This window comes from Lepisma saccharinum, chromosome 21, assembly GCF_977018435.1.
Source record: "Lepisma saccharinum chromosome 21, izLepSacc3.1, whole genome shotgun sequence".
Lineage (NCBI taxonomy): Eukaryota > Metazoa > Arthropoda > Insecta > Zygentoma > Lepismatidae > Lepisma > Lepisma saccharinum.
In genome coordinates, this window is record NC_139249.1 from 36,923,068 (window position 1) to 36,946,188 (window position 23,121).

Below are 23,121 nucleotides of genomic sequence, written 5' to 3' on the forward strand. Positions count from 1 at the left end.
TATAGGGAAAATGACAATCAAAAAATTTAGGTTTGGGGGGGGGGGTCGTCGGCGACGCCGCCAGAGGGGGACAAACACGTCCATGAAAAGCCGTAAAGTACTGCAGAGCTGTTTTCTGCATATTTGTGGAGGACCCTGACCAGGACGAATTAAGGAGAAAAGGGTCCCCTCAGACACACAACTAATGAGAAATCGTAATGTAGGAGTAAGATAGTACACCTCCTCCTTGATGTCTAAAAATTAAGCTATCACCTCAGTTTCTAGAACTAACACCGAATCGTCAATGAACAAGGAAAGACCCCTCCCTCCCTTTCCCCATTGAACTTGAAAATGATGCTTGTAACTAAAGGGACGAGGGACGAGGGGCGGACCGCATGATTTTCAACTGACTCCTCCGGTCAGTGGCGGCGATTTGGTTCCAAAAGTGGGGGGGTAAGGGCAGTTTACTTTCCCTTTGTAGATAAGGTTTATCATGGGGCAGAACAAAAGTGGCAAAAAGTAGGGGGCGACAGCCCCCCATGCCCCGATAACCACCGCCACTGGCTCCGGTAATTTTATTCATTACTATTCAAAGGTGTAAGTAAAGTAAGTGTAAAATTAACTTACTTTCTCAGGTAACAAGTAAAGATGTTGCTTCCAAACACTATATTCTCCATCCACTTGAAGTAAGAAATTGATGTAAACAAGACCACGTGACTTCTGAGGTCGTTCCTTTCCTGTATTAGTTCTGGGGGTTCTCTTGTCTGTAAATATATTGTTCGTAGCTGTAAATCTCGTAAGGTCCCACAACTTCTATATAACAGCTAGGTTGACTTGGCTTTATCACATGCACAGTGTTCCTACGCGCAAGATTGCACAGCTGCATTCGAACAACCAATATGATTTCTCACAAGTCGCGTGCTTTTGTTTACATTGACTTCGCTTTTACAGAGGACAAGATATGCTACGTTAAGGTAGGTCCTATGTAGCCTGACCAAAGACGTACTTAAGAGGGGGGTCCGGATCCCCTCGAAAGACAAACTTTCAATAATTAAATAAGCAAAATACTTGTTTACTGTTCTGTAATATGTTGATTTATTTCCGCAGAACTTACCCGAAGCTCTTGTGATTATACAGCTTTGCATAGAACATTTATACGCAATAATACACACAACCTTTCTGGTTATCAAAAAATCATCCATTTGATTTTTTACATTGCGTTTGGTAGAACAGCTGTTTGTACAAAGTTTAGCGATCTTAACTAGACATAGGCTAGATAATGAATACGTACATGCTGTTATGTCTATTATTATATCATCATTTTACCTGTTCATGTAATAACCAGGCCCGGAGCGAGATTTTTATTTCGGGGGAGGGGGGGGGGGCTCATACCTTATCCCTAAAATGTGGAGAGTAGAAGCTCTGAAGATTAATTTCTCAGTATATTAAAACTTATTATACAAGATGTTTAATCCTGCTAAGGAAGTAAAATTAATTACCACTATACACTATTTAAATTAGATATTTGTAGAATTTGGGGGGACACTTCAGCCCCCCCCCCGGCTACGTGCCTGGTAATAACAATACTTATTAATTATTAATAACACACACATTTTGTTTACCCCACCCGAACTATGGTTCTAGATACGTGCCTGAGCCTGGCATATGGCGCAGTGGAATATTCCAGAAATTTCGCGCCAAGACCTGACAATTTCGAGACCTTGAGCGCCAGCTGAATTTCATACACGGATCGTGGCGACGCTCCCGTCATGCCATAGAAAGTCTCATGTCGTGCAGAGCTATTTACGTAATTTCCGTTTACCTGGCGATGGACAAGATAAACCCCGCGAAGCACGGTAATTTACTCAACCAACAGGATGATCCCTGGAATGCAGAGGCGACTTGAAGGCAGCCAAGAACAATGGACTTTTGTTACAAACTGCGATTTTATTACATAGATGCATCTTAAACCGGTTTTATATTTATTCCGATACTACCATTGTACCTTTTTCTAGGGATTTCCTGACATTTTAGTTGGAGCCACTGAACTGTTAAATCTCGAAGTGCCCCCCCCCCCCCCAGTACAGCAAAATATCTCCCAACCAGGCAGGAGTCCATAACTGTCAGAACCAAGTCTCACGTGTAATAATTATAAAGTTCATAATCATGGGCGTCCGGAAGGGGGGGGCAAGGAGGAGCCACGCCCCCCCTGGAAAATGAATGTGTACCTAAAATTATATATTTCACACATAATTTCATTTCAATCACAGTAATTTATGTTAATTATTATAAATTCGTTGAAGAAACATGATAATTTCAGACTGAAATAATGTTTTTTGAGAGGGCATCACTATTTTGGAGGAAAATATGAGTCCTTTACCCCCCCGGAAAAAATTACCTTGCTTGCCCCTCCCTGGAAAAAATCCTGCGGACGTCCATGTTCATAATTAATATTATTAAAATAGGTCAATAAAATAATTGACATGAACAGGTAAAAAGATGAATAGATGCAACATGTATTAATTATCTAACCTATCTAGTTAAAATCAGTACAATGTGTAAACAAAGAGCTGTGTGCCAAATAAATTAATGTAAAAAAAATAATGGGTTGTTTATTGAATACCAAAAAGGTTGTTAGGTCCAGTTGATGAGAGATAAGTCTCTGATCATATTTGTGTATTATTATTGTTGATATGCATACATTTTTGTAGGCACTGTCAACGCAAAGCTGTATATAATCGCAATCTACTCCTTATCTTTATGTAAGGCGAAAATAAATACAATTGGTAATTTAATTTTAAACTTGGCAGCTCTTTCTGGAGGTCTGGTCCCCCCCCCCTACTCTAAATGCATTCTTGCTCCCCACGTGTTCGTGTTTGGTGATCCGAAAGTGTCGGGGGGGGGGGGGGTTTGTAGAATTTTTCATAAGGGTGTGGTCAGGTTTAGGGGGTGTAAACTTAAATTTAGAGCCCGAGTGATTAAGCAAACATAAAATAAACTTTTGTGAAAATTGCTAGGGGTGTGTGGATGAGTCACTGCCTCAGTGCCAGAGCAGACGTCCTCCAGCATCATTAAATGTTTTCACTTCAGGTGCTGATGTAGGTTTTTTTTTAATGGAAATAGTTATAATTACTTGTCATAATTAGCACTCATTTAAATGTCATGTAGCCAGTATAAGTATAAACGTCAAAATGGAAAAATGTGACTGTATAACCCCTAAACTAACTACATCCAGATAAAAATGATTTTTCACTAATTTCATTGCACTGTGCTTGTGGCAGGCGTTTAAATTGTAACAAAGGGTGTGTTGCAGCCCTCCTCTAAATAAGAACAAATAATAAATAGTATAAAAGTATCTCGTATATTCAATTTATGTAAAGTAATAAATCTATAAATGGGGGGGGGGGACCTTTTCGTACACCAAATATCACCCTTGTTTCTCGTCCACCCAATCTACTGTGTATATAAACGTACTTTTATTTCAGTCTCTTATAAGATTTCATGTTATCTTTCAGTTTTTGGGTAACACAGAAGTCGACCAGCCAAAAGGAATTGAAGTAGTGAAAGAAGGAATTCGCAAACTGAAATTCAACCAGCAACTTAGGAAAGCGGAAGGCAATAAAACTCCAAAAGTTGAGCTCACAATAAGTATTGATGGAGTTGCCATTCAAGAGCCAAAAACTAAAGTAAGTACAAATTTTCATTTTTATGTAATTTCAGCTAACTCGAGCATTCAATAATTCCTGGCACAAGGACATACTGTATCCCTCCCCAAAAGCATAGGCCGGAACAAAAATCTCATTAAAATTTATATTAACCATTCAACTTGCATGTTACCATATTCTTTACTAACTAGCCTGTTTATGAGGCTTCATGATTCATGTAAATCTAGTGTACAGCTTTTGTCTGTGCTCCCTCGGAGAGTGTGGTTGATTCACAATTTATTTCTGGCTTAGATTCCCAACTTGGTCAACGATGTTCATTCCTTTGTGAATCAGGCCTGTAGCTAGAATTGATCTCCAGGGGGGGGGGGGGGGGCTGTCAACCTTTGACGCAGACGTGGAAGGACTGTGGATGATCCTTCGCAGATTTCTGTCTAAAGGGGAGGCCGCAACAGGGCCAGCAAAGGTACAGATAAAGAAGCTCTCATATGGGAGAACTTTCTAAAGTCTAGAGAATCTTCGAATACAAGTTGCTGCCACTTAGTCTTCTGTTCATAAACATGATGAAATAATGTAATAGCTGCTCCTTCACCAAGTTGTGAGCAAAATAATATCTCTTCACTTCAAACAAATTATACAGAATAGTTTTACCTAATGCCACTGTTACAGACGGCAGTACCAGGGGGAAGGGGGTCTGAGCCTCCCCTGGCCCCTGCCTGTTGCGAATGTCCATGCATCAGTTTCATTTAATCATCATTTATCTTTATCATCCCAATTAGCCAAAATGACAAAATAATGCCTCGCATAAGAAATACAAATTTTAGCCCATCTTAGGCCTCTGAAGGCAGAATTTTTCTAGATTAGTATTGTATCTGGCTTTGTAAAACCTCTAACACACACACACACGTAGGTGGCAGGCAAAAAATTATTTGCAGTTGGGAACTTTTCAGTTGTTCCCTTGAACATGTATTAGGCTACTCCCCCCCCCCAAAAAAAAATAATGGGTGTGCTACTGTCTTGGCATATTGAAAAGGAAGAAATAATATTTCATTAGAAATATTTTAAAGAAAGCCTATACAATATGTTGGATCAAAAATATTGTTTTTATTTGAATAGCAAATAGCAAATTTGTGCCTCCAGTTATATCTTAAATATCTATACTCTGTCCCGGGAATCAGGAGCAAGACTGTGCATATCTGTAGAGAAGGGAAGACTGCAAGTTGGCGGAGCGAAGCAGTGGTACCACACTCAATTCTCCTCTCAAGAGTTCATTGGCAGAGATCTCTCGGTCACTGCTTGCGCAGAGACTTGCTTTTGTTTGCTCACTCCATAGATACCTGGGATAGAGTATACCAGTCTGGAAATTCGGGAATTTACTTTTTGTGGAAAAGTCTTGGAACTTTTTTGTAGTAGTGCACTAGAAGTAGGTTCACGAACAAAGAAAAAGAAACAGCAAGCAAGAAATTTTAAATTTGCACTTGGTACTCAGTTTAGAGAATTACGATCAGTATAATCATTGATATTAAGTGTAACATTGAATGCTTAAGTAGCTAACTTCTGAAGTTTGAAATGAAATTGTATGCATGACAAGATATTAGTAGAACATGCATTTAACAAAAAAATATTTTTCTTCCACAGCGCATAATGCACCAGTATCCATTGCATCGCATATCCTACTGTGCCGATGACAAGGGAGAGAAAAGATTCTTTAGTTTCATTGCCAAGGAAGCAGATTCAGAGAAGCACATTTGTTTTGTATTTGTAAGCGACAAACTGGTAAGAGCATAATGCTTTAATTTGTAAACATTTATGCAGATATAATAAAGGTCGATCACTAAGAACTGTCTGTCTGATCAGTTCATGCAAGGGAAATCCACAAATCAAATTATGGTTTCTTTAATGATGTTCTTTGTGCAAGTAGTTAATTATCAGAGGCGAAGCATCCGGTCATCGGGAGATGCGGCGATGACAAAACAAAATAATCCCTTTTTCTTTTTTCCAAAAAAAAATGCTTTTTAAATATTTAGAGAAGTAAAAAATAAGTCAGAATACTCTCATATTTGAGCTAAATTAGTCACTCGATGCCATGAAACAGCTAGAAATACGCAAGAGATTCGCTAAGTTTAGCGAATCTAAAGGAGAGCCCAGTTCTACTCCCAGTTTCCTGTTGAGTGCAATGGTGTCAGACGGGCCAAATCATCGCAGCAGTTCTGCGAATCCAAGATCCTTCGACCGCTTTTCCCCCGTTCTTGAACGTCTGGTCATAAGAGGCCTTTTTTCAGCCCCCTTGTTTACAAACACAGCAGGCTTTGTGATATCATAAGGCCTTGAATAACGTAGTGTGGAAAACGGCACGGTTCTTGGCGCTCTGGCTGGTTCCACTCGAACCTGGCTCGTTTCCAAGCGACATGTGTCACGTCTTGCTTCGGTATGAAAGTTGCCTTGGACCGAAGGACCTGTGTCACTTTGGTGTGAAATCCTCGTATAGTTTGTCGCGTGTCGCTTTTGGTCTAGAATCTCCTTGAGGAAACGGTGCAGTCAGAGCTTGTGTCCTTGTGGTTCGAAAGACTGCATTGATTACAGACTGCTCGCTTTCAAGCGACAGTTGTGGATTGTCGCCTCTGTATGAAATATCTCTCAGGATACTATTTATATTCTAATAACATAGAAAAATAAACTCTAATACACAGTCCAAAACCTGACATCCGGAATCACAGTGCGATGTTTCTTCTTGTTACGCACGCATGCTATTTATTTATTCATTTTATTTTGTTTCCAAATTAATGCCATTTCGTGACTGCAAATCACTCCACAAATATAACTGTTTCCATCAATTCACGTACCACCTTTCAAGACAAATCTACATAATATATTCCAAAAACTAACGAAGCCACATTACTTTCATAAGAAAATTAGCACCGATACTGATCGCACTGCCATCTATATTCTCATCCATATCGTGAACCAGATTCTTGGGTCGTTTTCCACGCTATGTTATTCAAGGCACTGTATCATAAGTAAGCAAAAGCATAAATTTCCCCACGGTTAGTGCTAGAAAGAGCTGGGGGGGGGGGGGGGAGCAGTTCTGGATCCATTGTATTTCCTTCACAGTATTTCTCCTTTGCAATTTTTTCTTTCATTTGATCCTGCGGTTCAAATATAGTTTTCTGATAATAATGTTCTTACTTTACAAAACACGAAGTACTTCAATGTTTTGTGTTTACTATGCTTACGAATGACAAGATTTTTGTTCTCGAGGTGACAGACATACTTACTTAGACAAAACCTTTTCCGTAACATATCTTACTTACTCACCAGGGATGGTCAACATCATCAGGATTCCGGAAAATTTAAAATCTCTATTCGGAAATTTTACTACCTGGATTTTGGAGAGAGACGTTGAACAATTTTTCCATTTTTCGGGTAGAATTTAAGAAAGTTTAGTCTTCCTTATTTTACGATCATATACAACGTAGAAGAAAATTAATTTGGCCATCTCTACTACACACGTCTGTACGAACACTGTTATCATTATCAATGTAGAAATCCCCCCTCCCCCTCCACAGTTGAAAGATTGACCCTGACGTTTGGCAAGTCTTCTGATGACTACGTAAAAATGTCACGCTTCGCCACTGTTAATTATGGTTGGTTTTCCCAGTCAGCTTCCTACTATTTTTCTCATAATGTGTAACCAGTTAGAATAATCTACAATTAGTTTTTTCATTCATCTGTTAAATTTTACATAATTAGATTCAGTTGTGTATTCGTTTTTTCCTTCTTTTTCAGAATTCAATGTTGTAACAGATTTCTTAGTGCGAGAGATGAATTTTATTCTTACTTCAGTTTAGTCTAAAAGCATAGTAAAAATTAGTTTAGCAACTCAAATTCTAAGCAAATGAAATTACAAATAATTGCGTGGTAGAATTGAACTACTTTGATGTTTTTGATTTTCCAGTAGAATTGTTTTTGTAGTTATTGATGTCAAAAGTACAGCTTTTTCTTTCAATTTACTGTACAGGGTCAGTCCAAACCAAATGGTCCAGCACTGGTTGCTTGACATTTTTTTTAACCCCATATGCAGTTCAAAACAAGTATCATTTCATTTTTGTGACTTTGTTTAAAAATGGTGGCCATTTTTGTTTCATGGCTTCTGGCACTTTTGGCCTTTGCAGACAGTTGCAGCTAAAATGATAGAAAGTGGGGGTAAAAAACATTGATTCAAATTTTGAAAACACATGAAAAAATAACATTTTCAAAGAGCAGATGTAACTAAAAGTGAAAGAGCTCGGATATTTTCTGCTAATACTTTGGATGTATATCTTCCTTCTAAAGAAAAAATTAGCTAATATTATGGTCCTACCCTGATAAAAGCAAGCAAGCAAAAAAAAAAAAAAAAAAAAAAAAAAAAAAAAAAAAAAAAAAAAAAAGTTGAAAAGCTAATCAGTTTTGACCTTAAATTTAAGCCATGTGCAATAGAAATGGTAAAAAATCATATGGGACATAAAATGTAGCTTAACATATACTGAAAACAATGTTTACCCAAGTTTTGTCATTTTTCTTGGCTTAGTCAACAAATTTATCCCAACTGCCTGTGAAGGCCAAAAGTGCCGGAAGTCATGAAACAAAAATGGCTACCATTTTAAAACAAGGCCATAAAAAGAAATGCCTGTTTTGAACTACCTTTGCACAGGGGTTACAACAAAAATGCATTTTTTTGAAAAAGTGTCGGGCAACCTTTATTATTATTTGATGCGGATTGACTCTACACTCAGTATCAAATAATTGACTGAAATCAGACATTTCATCTCTTTGAGAATTACTGTAAAGGTCTCATTGAAGAATTGATTTTTCATAAAACATAGAATCAATGCTTCTACAAGCATGTATTAATGGTACCTCAAACATTCTGCTGACCATTTTATTGTCTGCCAGGCAGTGCTTGAAGTGGAAATTGCTAACTGGGGGGATGTTTGGTGGAGGCTTGCATCTAGTTGGGGGGGATGCTCCTATGTTTTACATGGTAGCTATACGACAGTTGGGGGGGAGGGTGCTTTGCGAAAATTTTGCTAGCTGGAGAGGCCGAAAACAATCCTCCCCATCCCAGCTCACTTCGAGCACTTCTGCCAGGTCATATCTTTGAAAAACATATTTTATAATTGTTCTTGCATTAACAGCTGAAAGACACTGCATTATCTTTTTGTTGTTAGGCAGAGGAAATCACGTTAACCATTGGGCAAGCCTTTGACTTGGCCTACCGAAGATTCCTAGACACATCAGGTAAAGATTTGGAAGTGCAACGAAGACTTATCTTGCTCCAACAGAAAGTAAAGAGGCTGGAAGCAGAAAATGGAATATTGCGGCAAAGACTTCAAGAAGTGGCTCACATCAAAGGCAGGGTGAGTGTAATTATGTAGTAATGGGAATATTACATTCCCCAAGTTTTGATCATGAAACCATTTGTTATATCTTGCCCACAGGGTGGGTCAAAAGTTATAATTGGCTATTTATATATTGTTATTGTGAAAAAATGTGACAATCAAAGCAGAAATTGTATTGAATTGAATAGAATACATTAAAGAGTGAAATGGATCAAGAATATCTAAGTTTTCACTGATTTTATCACACATTTCATCAGTTTGTCTCTTTTTATGCATCCATACAGAGATGTTCCTCAATATTGTTTCATTATTTATAACGTGCAAAAGTCACCTCTGAACCATAAGGTTGGAAATCAAACAATTGAGTAATGTATGCTTCCACAATGTGTGTTTTAAACTGCAAGACTTGGACAGACATCTATCGGAAAACAAATTAGTACCAAATTAGTATTATGTGAGGAGGAAAAGGATTCCTCTCAACCTTTAGTGGCTTCTTAGCCAATCTTGCTTGCAAATAATAAATATGTTCTTGCACTATAAATAGTATCATATGCATTTTGGTGCATGGTGTAAAAGTGTGCCTGTCCACACACTTGGTTCTAGTATGCTTATAATTAGACCTCGGATTTTTAGGTTCTAAAAAGTATGCTTTTAGGTTCCTAAAATAGGCTCTAAAAACCTTAAAATAGGCTCTAAGAACCTTAAAATAGGCTCCAAGAACCTTAAAATAGGCTCCAAGAACCTTAAAATAGGCTCCAAGAACCTTAAAATAGGCTCCAAGAACCTTAAAATAGGCTCCAAGAACCTTAAAATAGGCTCCAAGAACCTTGTCAGGCTCCAAGAACCTTAAGTCAGGCTCCAAGAACCTTAAGTCAGGCTCCAAGAACCTTAAGTCAGGCTCCAAGAACCTTAAGTCAGGCTCCAAGAACCTTAAGTCAGGCTCCAAGAACCTTAAGTCAGGCTCCAAGAACCTTAAGTCAGGCTCCAAGAACCTTAAGTCAGGCTCCAAGAACCTTAAGTCAGGCTCCAAGAACCTTAAGTCAGGCTCCAAGAACCTTAAGTCAGGCTCCAAGAACCTTAAGTCAGGCTCCAAGAACCTTAAGTCAGGCTCCAAGAACCTTAAGTCAGGCTCCAAGAACCTTAAGTCAGGCTCTAAAAATCCTGAAGTAGGTTAAAAAAAACTTAAAATACTTCAAAATTCCTGAAACATGCTGATTAGGTATAGTCAACGGCAATGAAAATGGGACACCTATTCCTGAAATACGTACTATCTTGTATAACGTTGTGTGTTATCTAACCCTATGGCGATGGCAGAACTTACCATTGGAAATTTGCTATTAAAATCCACTCTTTGCCATATAGTTAGGCAACAATCGTTTTTCATGTTATCCACAGTCAAAACTCCGCAATTTTGTCTCTGAGGATCATCTTATATGACTAAGACAACATTTCAACAAAAACATAGTCAGTGGTGCAAACTTCAATGCTGAAATGTTAGTTTGCAAGGCGTGAATGCAACAAAGCACCAGACGTGAAAGTGAGCAAGACCACACAGATCAGACCACTTTGGATTGTACAGGTAACAGTGGCACCAGACATTTTGCTTTGTTTAGAGCTTTGAAAAATCACCATGGACTTGGAGGAAGGGAAATAGACAGAGCAAGTTTCAAACACGTTCATCATTGAAATTTTTCGTGACCAAACTAAGCAAATGCCTCTGCGTGACATAAAAATCCTGTAAAACCTTAAAAAAATATATAAAAACCTAAAAAAGGCTTGATTTAGGTGCATAAACCTAAAATAGGTTCTAACAAGCAAAATAGGTTTTTAGGCACACTAAAACCATCAGTTGTTGCATTTTTTAATGAAACTCTGACATAACTTATTATTTCTTACATACCTGTAAAGGAAAACATAGGTTAAAAACCTAAAATCAGAGGCCTACTTATAATGTACCATTAACATTTAGTGAATGGAACTTTATGTTGTCAACGTTCTCCAATTGAGACTTTCAGGCCTGTGCTTTTCAAATTCACAAAAATGTATTACTATAGTGTGACCACAAACAAAAGAACTTTTGGCCAGAAGCCTTTGTGCACCTTCCCCAATTTAACTTCGGCCTTAAGGAAGCCTGCACCACTCTCTCCATGCACATGAGTCACGGTTCTGCACAGGTTCCTTTGTGTGTGGCTCCACTATCCTTACTATAGAATTGAATTTTTTTTTCTTCAAGGAATTTTTATCAGCCTCTTCTTTGAAGTGTCAGTATGGCTCTAACAAAATTTAATTTAATTTGTGTGATTGAGCAATGACAAAATTTCACTTCCCAGAAAAGTTCTTGTAGTTTCAATCACAATAAATTGAACACCAGCCTTTTATAGCCAACAGTTCTCATTTTATATTTTCTTGAAAATATGCTCTTATTTGAAAAGCTCCTCACTTTTAAATTCAACTCTTATTTCTTTAATAACATACAGTTTTTGACAAACTAACAATGCATTGCTTTGAAATTCAAGTATGTCATACCTCCACATGTACATTGTGTGTGTGTGTATGTGTGTACACACATTCATTCACACAATGAGTTGTTCCAGAGAAGAAATAAACGTGTGCTGCTTGTGTCTGCTGACATTTAAAGGCTTAGTACGATACGCCTTTGTCAAAGCAGAGCAGTTGAATAGGTTACCAATAGGGTTGAATAGATAGAGGGTATGAATCTGCAGGGGAAAAAAACCCAAAAAAAACCTTTTCTATTTTTTGTATTTTACATTTGTAACGTTGTATTGTGCTGTCTGGCAAGAGAAGCAAGCAATTGTGATCTGCTGGATTGAAAAATTTAAAACTGACCATTGGTTACCCTATGAAAAAGCAACTGGGCAGGCCTTTTCCTTAGTGTTATTATGTGCTTTATCTGTTACTAATAAATTTTATTTTCTTGCAGAAAGATGTGGATGAGTACATGCAGAAAAATAACATCACAGACCTATTGGTGGTGAATGGTGAGATTACCGATGAATCCGATTCAGACACTACAAGCAGTAGCACCACAAATGGAAATGGCAACTTGCTGAACCTGAGCTCCAACAGCTTCACGTCGAATGGCATCAACTCTAGCTTCGGCATGGACAACCATCACATGCAGTCTCCGAACTCCATGCAGCCACCTCCTGTTCCTCCACGAGCCTTTGAGTCGAAAAGCGATGGATTTGGGGATGATTTCATAAGGTTAGAACTTACTATTTGTATCAGTAAATATTAATTCTTTCTTACTCCGTGCAAAAATATATTTGCATGTCATTTCCTGTGAACGTTCGGGTTTGGAGAAAAGTTAGTTGGGTCGAGTTCGGTGAACAACAGTCACTAATTGTTCAACATTCCTTTGCTATAGGGTATGGTTTTATTTTTAGAATGAGACTATACCTGCCGCAAAATTAGTTTGGTGTTGAGAACTGAAGGAACACTCGTCACGGTGTTGCCATATCCTGCGGTACGGTACGCAGTGTAGCCGTCGGACACTGTGTAGAGGAAAACTTGTTATGAAATGGAACAACAATGATGAAATGTGTTATTGTTTTCTCTCTTCATTTCCATCTCCCTTACAACATGAACGAATTAACGAAACTAGCATTGTTTACAGGTTACCTTTTCAATCCATTTTGAAAATATTGAATATACACACTTGCAATAACCATTTCTTTCCGAAGTCTCCGTTAAAGTCTGCCATCTTTCAATTATACCACAACTGAAGTGCACAAAAGTGCAGTTGGTGGGGCGTCGGACTTTCACGTGAGAGACCCATGGTGGTTTGTGGAACGTTTTTCAAATATCCCGAGCAGCAATCCCATCGTACCCTCAGAGGTGTCATCAGTCCATTCTTTATTCACACTGTGATTGGAGTTTACCCAGGTTTCGTCAAGCCAAACGATTTCGTCAAAATTGTGCTTCGTAATTTCCCTGACGAATCTACATCGCCATGAAGAAATGTAAGGTTTCTCCATCAGTATTTTGCGTCCATTAATTTTTTTGTATGAGAATCCCAGAGATTTTATGACTGTCTTTAAAGATGTTTCCCCACCTTGAAAAAGTCCCGAATCTTTCAAAGAAACTCGCAGTTTCCCAACAGTGGGATGATCTTTCCTCCAATAATAAGAGTAAATATAGCGATGAATAGTCTTGCTGAAAGGTATCTAAATTTGTCACGAGTTTACTGATATTCCTCTTCTTTCCTGGGGTTTGCAATTGTCAAGCCTTGCATTGATTTATTTCCACCACATTATATTTTTCTTTCCCTAGTTTAACAACAGTGTTCTTAGACATGCCGACAGCAGTAGCAGTCCTGTCCAGAAGTTTATTTACAGAAATGATTGGACCCCCATTGTTTTTCTCTTGCTCAAAATGTTTGCGCACAGAACAAACGATCTCCCGCGTTTTGCCTTTGAGAGGAATTCCTTTACCGAAAGCTTTCTTTCTTTCAGTGCATGGCCTCTTTGGTACATTGTCATCTCTAGTATTGTCTCCTGTGTTTGACATTCTTGACACAAGCAGAACACAGAAAATTATGTACAAAAAAATTACACACTAAAACAACACTCTATATACAACAAAGAATGCGCTAAATTCAATAAACACTACACAAACGGACCGGTTAAAAATATCACAGCAACGCAACAAACAAACATGTCCTCTCCCAACTTCAAAACTGATCGCAGGAACAATCACCCGATAAGCGGCAACACCGTGATAAACGTTTTCTGTTGCTAGGTAACCAGGGCTTGTGTGAAGCTCTGGGAAGATTTTGATTGGCTCGCATGCCAGCAAACCACCCTCCCGCAGTGACGTAGACCCGGTTTCTCCACGTGCTTCACAAGCGTAAATACCAAACTAATTTTGCGGCAGGTATAATATGTAGTCTCAACATACTCTTGTATGTTAGTACAGTAATTACACATACTAGTATATAGGTAAAATTGCTGAAACTTTTAGTAATTCAATAATTCTATAAATAATTTAATTATATCCACAATTCTTTTACAAAATTAAAACTGCACTTTTTCTGAAACAAATTGTAGAACTATGTAAAAAGAATCTTGGCCCATTAAAGAGGGTCAAGGAATCATTAAAATTTCTGAAATGTTGTGTTGTGTTGTGTTGTGCATAGTTGGTAAATTTTATATACCTATCTGTATTCTCAGTGTGAACATAAACATCACACTGCTGTAGTACTAATTTTTTTTACAAAAGTGTATCTTTATTAAATGATTATTACAGTTCTGATGAATAAGATGAAAATTTAGTAAATTTTAGGTTCAAAAGTTATTCACTTTCATAATCGTGCATAAAATGTAATTTTAATTAAACTAATTTCACAGTACATGTACAGAAGTTAAAACCCTCAAGCCTTCATGATGCCTGATGGTACAAAACTGTGTGCAGGAATTCTATGGTTAAAATTAATGTTATTGTGGGACCACAAGCAAAACACCATGCACAGAACTGCATGTCTTGTGCATTGTACTGTGTAGGGGAGGGGCAGAGTTGAGCAGGCTTCCCCATGGTCTGAGCTGAATAGATGGTGGGGAAGATGCAAGAAGGGTTCTGGCCAAAGATTCTTTTGTGTGTGGTTGCTCTACAGATAGCTGTTACAGCACTAACTTCTAGGCAATTCTCTAAGGGAGCTTTCAAACCCAAGTGACATGGAGAATTTACACTGCAAGCAACACTAGCCCATTCAGTCTAAAGCAAAACATTCACCGTGCATGCCCAAACAAGAGGCAACACAATGCATGGTATTGAGAAAATTGTCCAGTCCAAAAAAGACATGCAGCTTTCACTTTGATTCAAAAGGTTCTATTGATTACTGAGGGTTTGTTTCCAAGTTGCCAGTCGCATGTTGCTCTGATGTGAAATTTTCCTGAAAGTACATCTGCAGAAAAATAATTTAATTTTTTTTTAAAGTATTTTTCCATATCCTACTTTTCCACGGTTTCTGCATAGTTCACTGAATAATTGACTGAGGAAACTGTTACTGACTAAGCTCTAAATTTAATGTTTTTTGTTGTTTTTTCATTTTACACTTGATTTGCATTTTTTGTGGCATGGTAGGCAAGCACATTGTGTTGTTGTCGAACTAGATACACCCATGTGTGTGTGTGTGTGTGTAATAATTACATGCACAGAAGAGTAGTTCTTGTTACATGGACTGGATAAAAAGTAATGGCAACACTGCTGTCACATGAGAGTTGTGAGTGTTAACCATGGGGTTGTCGTAGCTGATAACGGAAGGATAAATAAGCATGAGTGGCGAGTGGAAACAGCTGCATTATTCAGTCAAATTCTGCAGTACGGTAAAGTAGAGGGAAGTCAAAGTGCCCTAACAATATGTTCATGAAACTGAAACAATGTGGAGCCATACTGCAGCATGCTGTACCTTACAGGCACATGGTCGATGCAATTTCTTGGAACACCACATTCATTCCGCACTCAGGGAAAAACTGCTGCACTTGCATTACAATGCCAGATGTCACACTACTAATGTGCTTAACTGGTGATGGGAGATACTGGAACACCCATCATATTCACCTGATATGAATCTGTGCGATTACCTCTTTATGAAAATGAAAGAACCACTTCGTGGAAAGCTTTGCGACACAAGAGAAGCAATCATCCGTGCCATAGGGCAGTCGGTCACTGTGGGACATCAACAGAAATGGATGTGCTGATGGTGTACAATGCCTTCAAGTGTGGCAGCAGGTGGGCAACATGAGAAAGGGAGGGTGGGGCCTTGTACGTTGTAGTGAGGAATAGCTTAAGCAGTAATCTGTGTGTCTGTTGAATTTCCAAATTTAGAAAACAAATTAATTTTCAACTATGCATAAATCATTGAATGGCTGAGAAGATTGACAAATATCGCCAGCTGAATACTATTATTGTATGTTCATCTGCACTAACTTCACAGCAGAGCTAATTAAAGTTTGATTTATGTGGATTTTGAATACACTAAAAGATTTGCGTTAACATTTTATTAAATACAGAGAAACTACTACTCACTTTATCCACAAAACTGTTTTTTCTTCTTCGTTCTATTAATTTCAGTTGCCACTGCCACCATCCTTGTTGTAACTTGCTGTACTGTTGCTTGGCACGCGTGTTTTGTTTGTAGTTCTCCGGCTGCCGCTAGGTGCACTGTTGTTAACTGTACGTCTGCTATTTCCCAGCGTTAACTGTTGTGGTAGGGGAATCCAATGTGGTGTGCCTGTCCGCTATCGAACAGGAAGTGCATTATGGCATGTTTCCTTGATTTTGGTGTCTACAAGTGTGGGCAGTGCATTGACTTGTACCTTTTGAATTTTATGGCTATTGTATTTGATGTGTTTAGAAAGACCAGTAGTGGGTTGGGCTTTTTTTGCATCTGCTAGGTGCTGTTGGATTCTTTCTTTGACAGATCTGATGGACCTGTCAATGTAATGTGCCTTGCACTCGCACTCTGCATCGTATACACCTGGGTTATCAAATGGGGAGAATAAGTACCATTTGTGTTTGTTTAGTTTATAGATTATTTTCGCATTGGGTTTGTGCGCTACTTGGATGCCATATGGGAAAAGTGCTTTGGATATGCGGTTGGATGTGGAACATTTTATTATTGTTAATTCACGTCACCTGACAACAAAGTATGCTGCTTTGGAACGTAATGCATTAACATGTACAGAACACAATGTCGTAAGCTCATCTCAGACAAAAAGTGGAGATACGACAAAACAGCATTCAGGGATACGTTGGTTCTCTTCAGTGAAATATGTAGCATTTTTGTTTCCCCATTGATGTGCGAGAATCTTATTGTTGTAATCTTCCCTCAGTGATTTGATGTCATCACAACCAGCAGTTGGAACAAAACTAGAAGGCCTACTTCTCGATGAGCTAGAAGAAGATGACTTCAATCCCAGGGCACATGAAAACAGCACAAGCACGCCTAGTACAAATGGAGTGGCTTCGTCTCCTCCACCTCTCTGTAAGTAATGGTTTTCAGCTACTCATGTAGTTCTATAATCTATACTGCACTCTTGTAACTTTTCTTAATTGTTGGGCATTGATGTACAGTTAAGGGTCTCATAAAGGAACTGTAGTCATGCAGTGAGCATGTGTTTTTAGTTATTACGTTTGTGCACAGATAGGGTAATAGAGACTGAACCTACAGTTTAAAGTGGTATCTGAGCTGCTGTGCCTCCACTGGGTATTGAACCTAGGAACCCTTGGTGACATTAGGTGACAATGTCACCATTACACCATCAGGGAGGTCAGCATAAGGCACTCTGAAGCTGAATGTTCCAGGTTTCAACACTGGTCAGGCATTGTACAGTCACTGACGCTTCTAGATTGTAACAATCCCATTGACTTAATTGGATTGTTACAACTCAGGAGTGTCGGTGACTACCTGTCTCACCATCAATTTTCATTCACCCTCATTGTCCTAAACCAAGTGAGGGAAAAAAAACAAAGAAGCCTCAAAGATGGTTTTGTTCATATAAATGCAAGGTATAAAAATGCAACTTTCCTAGATTGATGATGTGTGTGGGCACACACAATTTTTGTATCACTTAACTTTGCCACAATAATTGAAAATGTTCTTCCAGCATATTAAAGAACGCTGAAGTGATTTTCTGTTATGATTATTTCAATTGTATGTTTATGGTGAGCATTAAACTTTAGTGGATGGATCCTCCCACGCACACTTAGCCTCTCTGAACAGCCCCCCCCCAAAAAAAACTCTGAAATTATGCAACATTTTTGAAAACCATAATTTTGGAGAATTTTCGTAAATTGGTACTTTGCTCCTGAACCCATAATTGTCGCACATTGTTAGTGTTCTTTTGTGCTCATTGACAAAGATCTGTGCTTTAAAATATACAAAAATTACATTAGAATATTAGATAAGTTTTTTTTCACACAAAACGTGTGTAAAATAAAGAGAAACTTCTAATTTTGCATAATTTTCAGGATAATTAGATTCTGCGAAAGTGTGGATGCATTTTTGCAGAGCCTGTGAAAGACCAAAATGCCTGAAAAGTATCTGTCGGTATCTGTAAACAAATTCCAACAGATACTTTCAGATACAGATACCAGTGGTATCAGCCGATACCGATGCATCGCTAATACTAATGAATGAAAAAGACAGAACTGTTATAACATGTGCAGTTTTCAGGATATAGCACGTTAATTGCTAACAAGGTGCTGGGAAAACCTTTTCCCATCTGTCCTATAAAGATTGTCTTCATTTGACTAGGTAAAGCACAAACTCATGATAGTCGATAAAAGGACTAAATTGAATTCTGCAGTCTCCATGATGGAATGTTACATAGTGCATTAGGAAATAGGAGTCTTACGTTCAAATCCTGAGTACTTCCTCCTTTTCTTTTATCATGTGACAGTTTATCCACATTATAGTGATTAATCAAGGAGTTGAAACTCAAAATAAAATAACCAGTTTATTTTAAAAGGTACTAGAGATAAATTGGATGTTTCAATAAATTTCTGCCATTCACAATTTCAGATGGTTTTAAAGGTGCATCTTTCTACTTGATTGGTTAATGCAGTATGTTGAATTGCTCTAGTATTGAATGTTAAAGGTAAACTCTGCTCCCCTTCCCCAATTTTGAGCTGATCAGTGTGCATAAATCTTTCAGTGGCGCCACCTCCAAAGCCCCCACGAGAGACAAGGAGGGGTCCCCAGACCCCATCTCTAAATGGGGACAGTTTGGAGAAGGATTTGTTTGGTTCTGTCCCCTTCAATCCCGTGAACAGCACGAGGGGCAGCTCTGGAGACAAGATGGACCCCTTTGGGATGGGAGATTTTGGAACTGACCCTTCCAGACAGGAACTGGAGAATGCCATTGGAATATTGGACAAGAAGATCCTGGAAATGAAGGTAATGTCTTTAGCACCAAGGATTATTGATTTCAATTTGTATTTGTTTTGAGGAAGAGGTGTTATTGTTGGTTGGAAAGTACTTATGGATCTATACTTTAATTGTTCATGAAACTAATTTATCTTCAATGCAGACCCTATTTTCCTAATCATTTGCGACTATCCAAGGTTCCATAAGATCAGGGTAGAAACCTTTTTCACCTAGTATTAAATTATTCTTGCACAAAAGTAAAATGTTGTAGCTTAATCTTCTGTAACTGTAAATTTGCCAATGACAACTTTTCGTACCCGGACCCATTTTTAACACTAAAATGAAATAAACAATTAGATAAAAACAAAGTTGCATCAAAATGCATAATTTCATGTGTTACAGAGTACACTAATTAAATAATTTACTTTTGCTTCACTTGCCTCCTTCTGATACAAAAAAAAAGAAAAAAGTAGGGAGATTGACAACATTGTATTCGAAAGAGGGGGAGGGGAGCACTCAATGAAACCCTACTGTTGCATTTTTATGTAGCATTGCTTTTATTAAAAAAATCAAATTCCTTGCATCAATATTTATATTTCTTTTGACAAACTATTTTTAGATTAATAGTGTATGAAATGAAACTTGTTTGATAATGTTTTCGTAATGTTTTGGAGATTTTTTCTATCTCCAAAATGTTACATAGAAACAAAATTCACAGTTAAATAATTAATTTGAATGAACAAGATTGTTAATTTCATCATCTACAAGAACCTGCGCTGTTGTTCTTTACTGTTTGTTGGCAGAAAGGCAATGTGATATGATCTGTATTTTTTCATCCTTCACCCCAAATATCTTGTTATTCTACCAACTTAGTTTTCTTCCCTACAGCACAATATAACAGCCCTCTTTCACAACATGAGAGTGTTGTATGAATCTGGTGTAATGTACTTTCTACATTTTAGAACCAAAAGTTGTGATGTGAGTATATACATAAAATGTATTCGTTCTTCAAAAGTATGCAAATGGCAGGTTAACAACTATTATGGTAAAATAGCAGTTTATTTGGCATGATAGATCAAATAAAAATTAGCATTTTAGATTTTTTCTTTTTCATGCACTGCCATCTATCAGTGAATTAAAGAAACAATTCATGATGAAATGCAAGTAAGAGGAAACCAAAGGTTAATGCAAAGAAACTTCTTGTGCCAATGGTTAGATGTCACTAGTGGACAAAGACCACAGAATTTATCTAAGAGAATGAATCTTCCATTCGCTATTTTATGTTTATAACACATCACTTGACAGTGCACGAAAAAATGTTTTAAACCATGTTCTCAGATTCTCATTGTACACATTCTACTGCTTTGCTTACAAGAGCCTGCATGCTACTTATTGTAAGCATTTCTTTTTAAGAAATGAGTCTTGGCTGAAGAGTCTATATGCACATGATACATCAAGTCATAATTTTTATTACTGTTATAGCTATTCCCTCCTAAGGCAGGTTCTATTCGTTTACGAATGCAGATGTAAATATACATAAAAGTAATTCTGCTCTGATATTTAAAAGGATTATCTAGTCATCTGGTCAAGATACCTTTGCAGCCAAGTACGTTGAGCACTCTATTTGCAGTGTTACCACCGAACGTTCTGGGTAAGGTTCATGTTGCATTTGTACTGATTTGCTACGTATTCATTGGTTACAAATGCATTTCTAACACTTTTCTAAGTTTTGAACTAGATCTGCATTCTTTTCAGGATGGGTTTAGCAGAGGACTGTCATTTGGGAATGATGATTTCTCATTGGAAAGCCTTGATCCACTGCGGAACTAAGTGTGTCATGCATTTTGAGGATAGGGAAATGAAGATTTACTTGCGAATAGCAGCTGGTTCTGTGTAAAATGTACTACATGACACTTCAATCACTTGCATTAAGATAATGCCTAATTTCCATTCGCAAGTGCTAATGCAGGAGAAAGATGTGTATTTAAATTGGACTATATGTGACGTGTACAGTTGTATTTCGATTGAAGAAACAAGTGAAAAATCTTGGTGCTTGAAAAGGATGAATGTTTTTGACAGCTAGTAATGAGTTATGACAGTATACCAGTGTTTTGACTGACAATGGGACCCTTAAAGTAGTCCTCAAGTAGTGTAAACTGTAATTTCTAAAAGTAACATCTTTTTAACAATAATGTAAGTTTTGTACATATTCTTAAGCCTGGTCAGGACTTTGCTGAAGATCTGATGCTTTCATTCCTGTAGATATTAATCTCTGGTCTAATTAAAGAAAAAAAAAGAATGGTTCTTGATGAATGTGAATGTAGATTTGATCATGAATTTAATGTAAATGAATTTTTATACAAAGTTTTGCTTGAATATAAAAGTAATGCACTAGTTCGACTAATAGCAGTGTGAAAGAATTTTTGACTCTTTATATCAAAATCTATTTATGTAAACTATATATGTATATCAGGGACTCTTTGTTTATAGATATATCTTTATAATCTTTACCTGTTGCATATTTTCCATTAGATAAAAGGATCTACAGGGTTAAGATTCATTTAAAGCAGTTTTCTGTGTAATTCAACAAGTGTACTTAACATACTGAATGCCTATTTGAGAGCACAATCTGTAACTAATGTTTTGCCTATTTGAGAGCACAATCTACATTTCCAAGTGTTGATTTGCCTATTTGAGAGCACATCGTGTATTTCCAAGTGCTGATTTGCCTATTTGAGAGCACATAATGTATTTCCAAGAGCTGATTTGCCTATTTGAGAGCACATCATGTATTTCCAAGTGCTGATTTGCCTATTTGAGAGTACACTATTTCCAAGCACTGTGCAACTGTCGAATTGGAAAGGGGATTGGGGTTTTTAAATCAATACATGCACATAATTGAAGGGACCATTTATGCATTTATCCATATCATTCCAATTGAAATGCATAAACATTCTAGTATGTGTGTGCTGGTGTGTACGTGGGAATGTGTAGGCTTGTAATAACTTCAAATTAATAACTATATATATTTTTTGTATTTGTTTCTGACCAGGCTATTTTATATTGGCTTCTAATAGCCATTTTGTTGAAATACATACTTGTACATTATGTATAGCTCTTTTGCACATTATAAGAAATTTATATATATAAAATCATATAGAATAGGTGGGAAATCTGTTGCTTAAAGCTCATAAGAACATAATAATAAAGATTCAAGTTTTTAATTGTAAAACTTTCCAGTAAGATTTGCTCCAACTGTGATACTGATAAGTGTGGTATGTTGAGGACTCTTATCCATGTAAAAAGAAAACAAAATGTTTAAAACTGAAAATGTAGAAATCTATAATATGTACAAAGTAGCTTTAAAAATATAGATATATATCCACACACTCTCACTTGTTTTGTGTTGTCTGAATAATGTAAATTTAGAATTGAAGTGTGTTTTTCATTGTGTAGTTTTACACATGCCTTGTAATAACAAATTATTAATGAACATTAAGCATTTAAAACTTGGTAAGAATCTCCGTTGTAATGGCTGCAAAATGTATAATTTCTCAAAACAGTCTGAAAAAATATGCTGACAAACTTATAATGCATAAAAAGTGAAAAGTCTTGTAATTGCAATATTTTGTAGGTTCTTAAGATGCTCTCGTATTGGTCTTGGGTAGAAAATATGAGAAGTTGTAAACTGTCTTCCTTCAATGCAATAAAATGTCATTACCTGTTCTGAATTGTAAATGTAAATTCTTCATACTTTTCATAAACAAATTAAAAATTATCTTATGGTTTCATTTACCACACAATCCTGTCTTGAAGTATGTACTGGGACAAAATAAGCTTATGGTCTTTAAAAAAATATATCTTTCTTATGACTAATAAGACTATATAGAGCAAACAATATTTCTTATTTGTAAGCAATAGTTGTAAGTAGAAGTCTTCAACGTGCCAAGCATGGCTGTTCAGATTTTGGGCATACGAATCTGCTAAATAATGGTCCAAATGTTAATCTGTATCCATTTCTTGCCTAGAATTTACATCAAGTAATGTGGCTCAGTATTAGATATGTAGCCATGAATATTTATTGAGGAAATTACGAGGAAGTGCAGTATATTTGTATTTTATTAATTTTTTTCATACATTACATTGATCTTCTGTAAGCTAATCACAATGAGGAGGAATGATAATTTTTGGTAAGGCCTGGATAAAAACTGAA

General features: G+C 37.2%; 1 protein-coding gene across 4 annotated transcripts in view; it reads left to right on the forward strand.

Moving 5' to 3' along the window:
* LOC146004507 (PTB domain-containing engulfment adapter protein 1-like) overlaps nucleotides 1-22,686 on the forward strand; it is a 162,920-nt gene extending 140,234 nt beyond the window's left edge. For all 4 annotated transcript variants that reach the window (XM_083143375.1, XM_083143374.1, XM_083143377.1 and 1 more), the window contains exons 4-10: nucleotides 3,495-3,665; nucleotides 5,280-5,417; nucleotides 8,849-9,037; nucleotides 11,961-12,244; nucleotides 16,873-17,024; nucleotides 18,697-18,938; nucleotides 20,664-22,686. In XM_083143375.1, coding sequence (XP_082999501.1) covers nucleotides 3,495-3,665; nucleotides 5,280-5,417; nucleotides 8,849-9,037; nucleotides 11,961-12,244; nucleotides 16,873-17,024; nucleotides 18,697-18,938; nucleotides 20,664-20,738 — 1,251 coding nt within the window. In that variant the 3' untranslated portion in view covers nucleotides 20,739-22,686. The remainder of the gene's footprint in view (nucleotides 1-3,494; nucleotides 3,666-5,279; nucleotides 5,418-8,848; nucleotides 9,038-11,960; nucleotides 12,245-16,872; nucleotides 17,025-18,696; nucleotides 18,939-20,663) is intronic.
* Nucleotides 22,687-23,121: the final 435 nt, after the last annotated feature.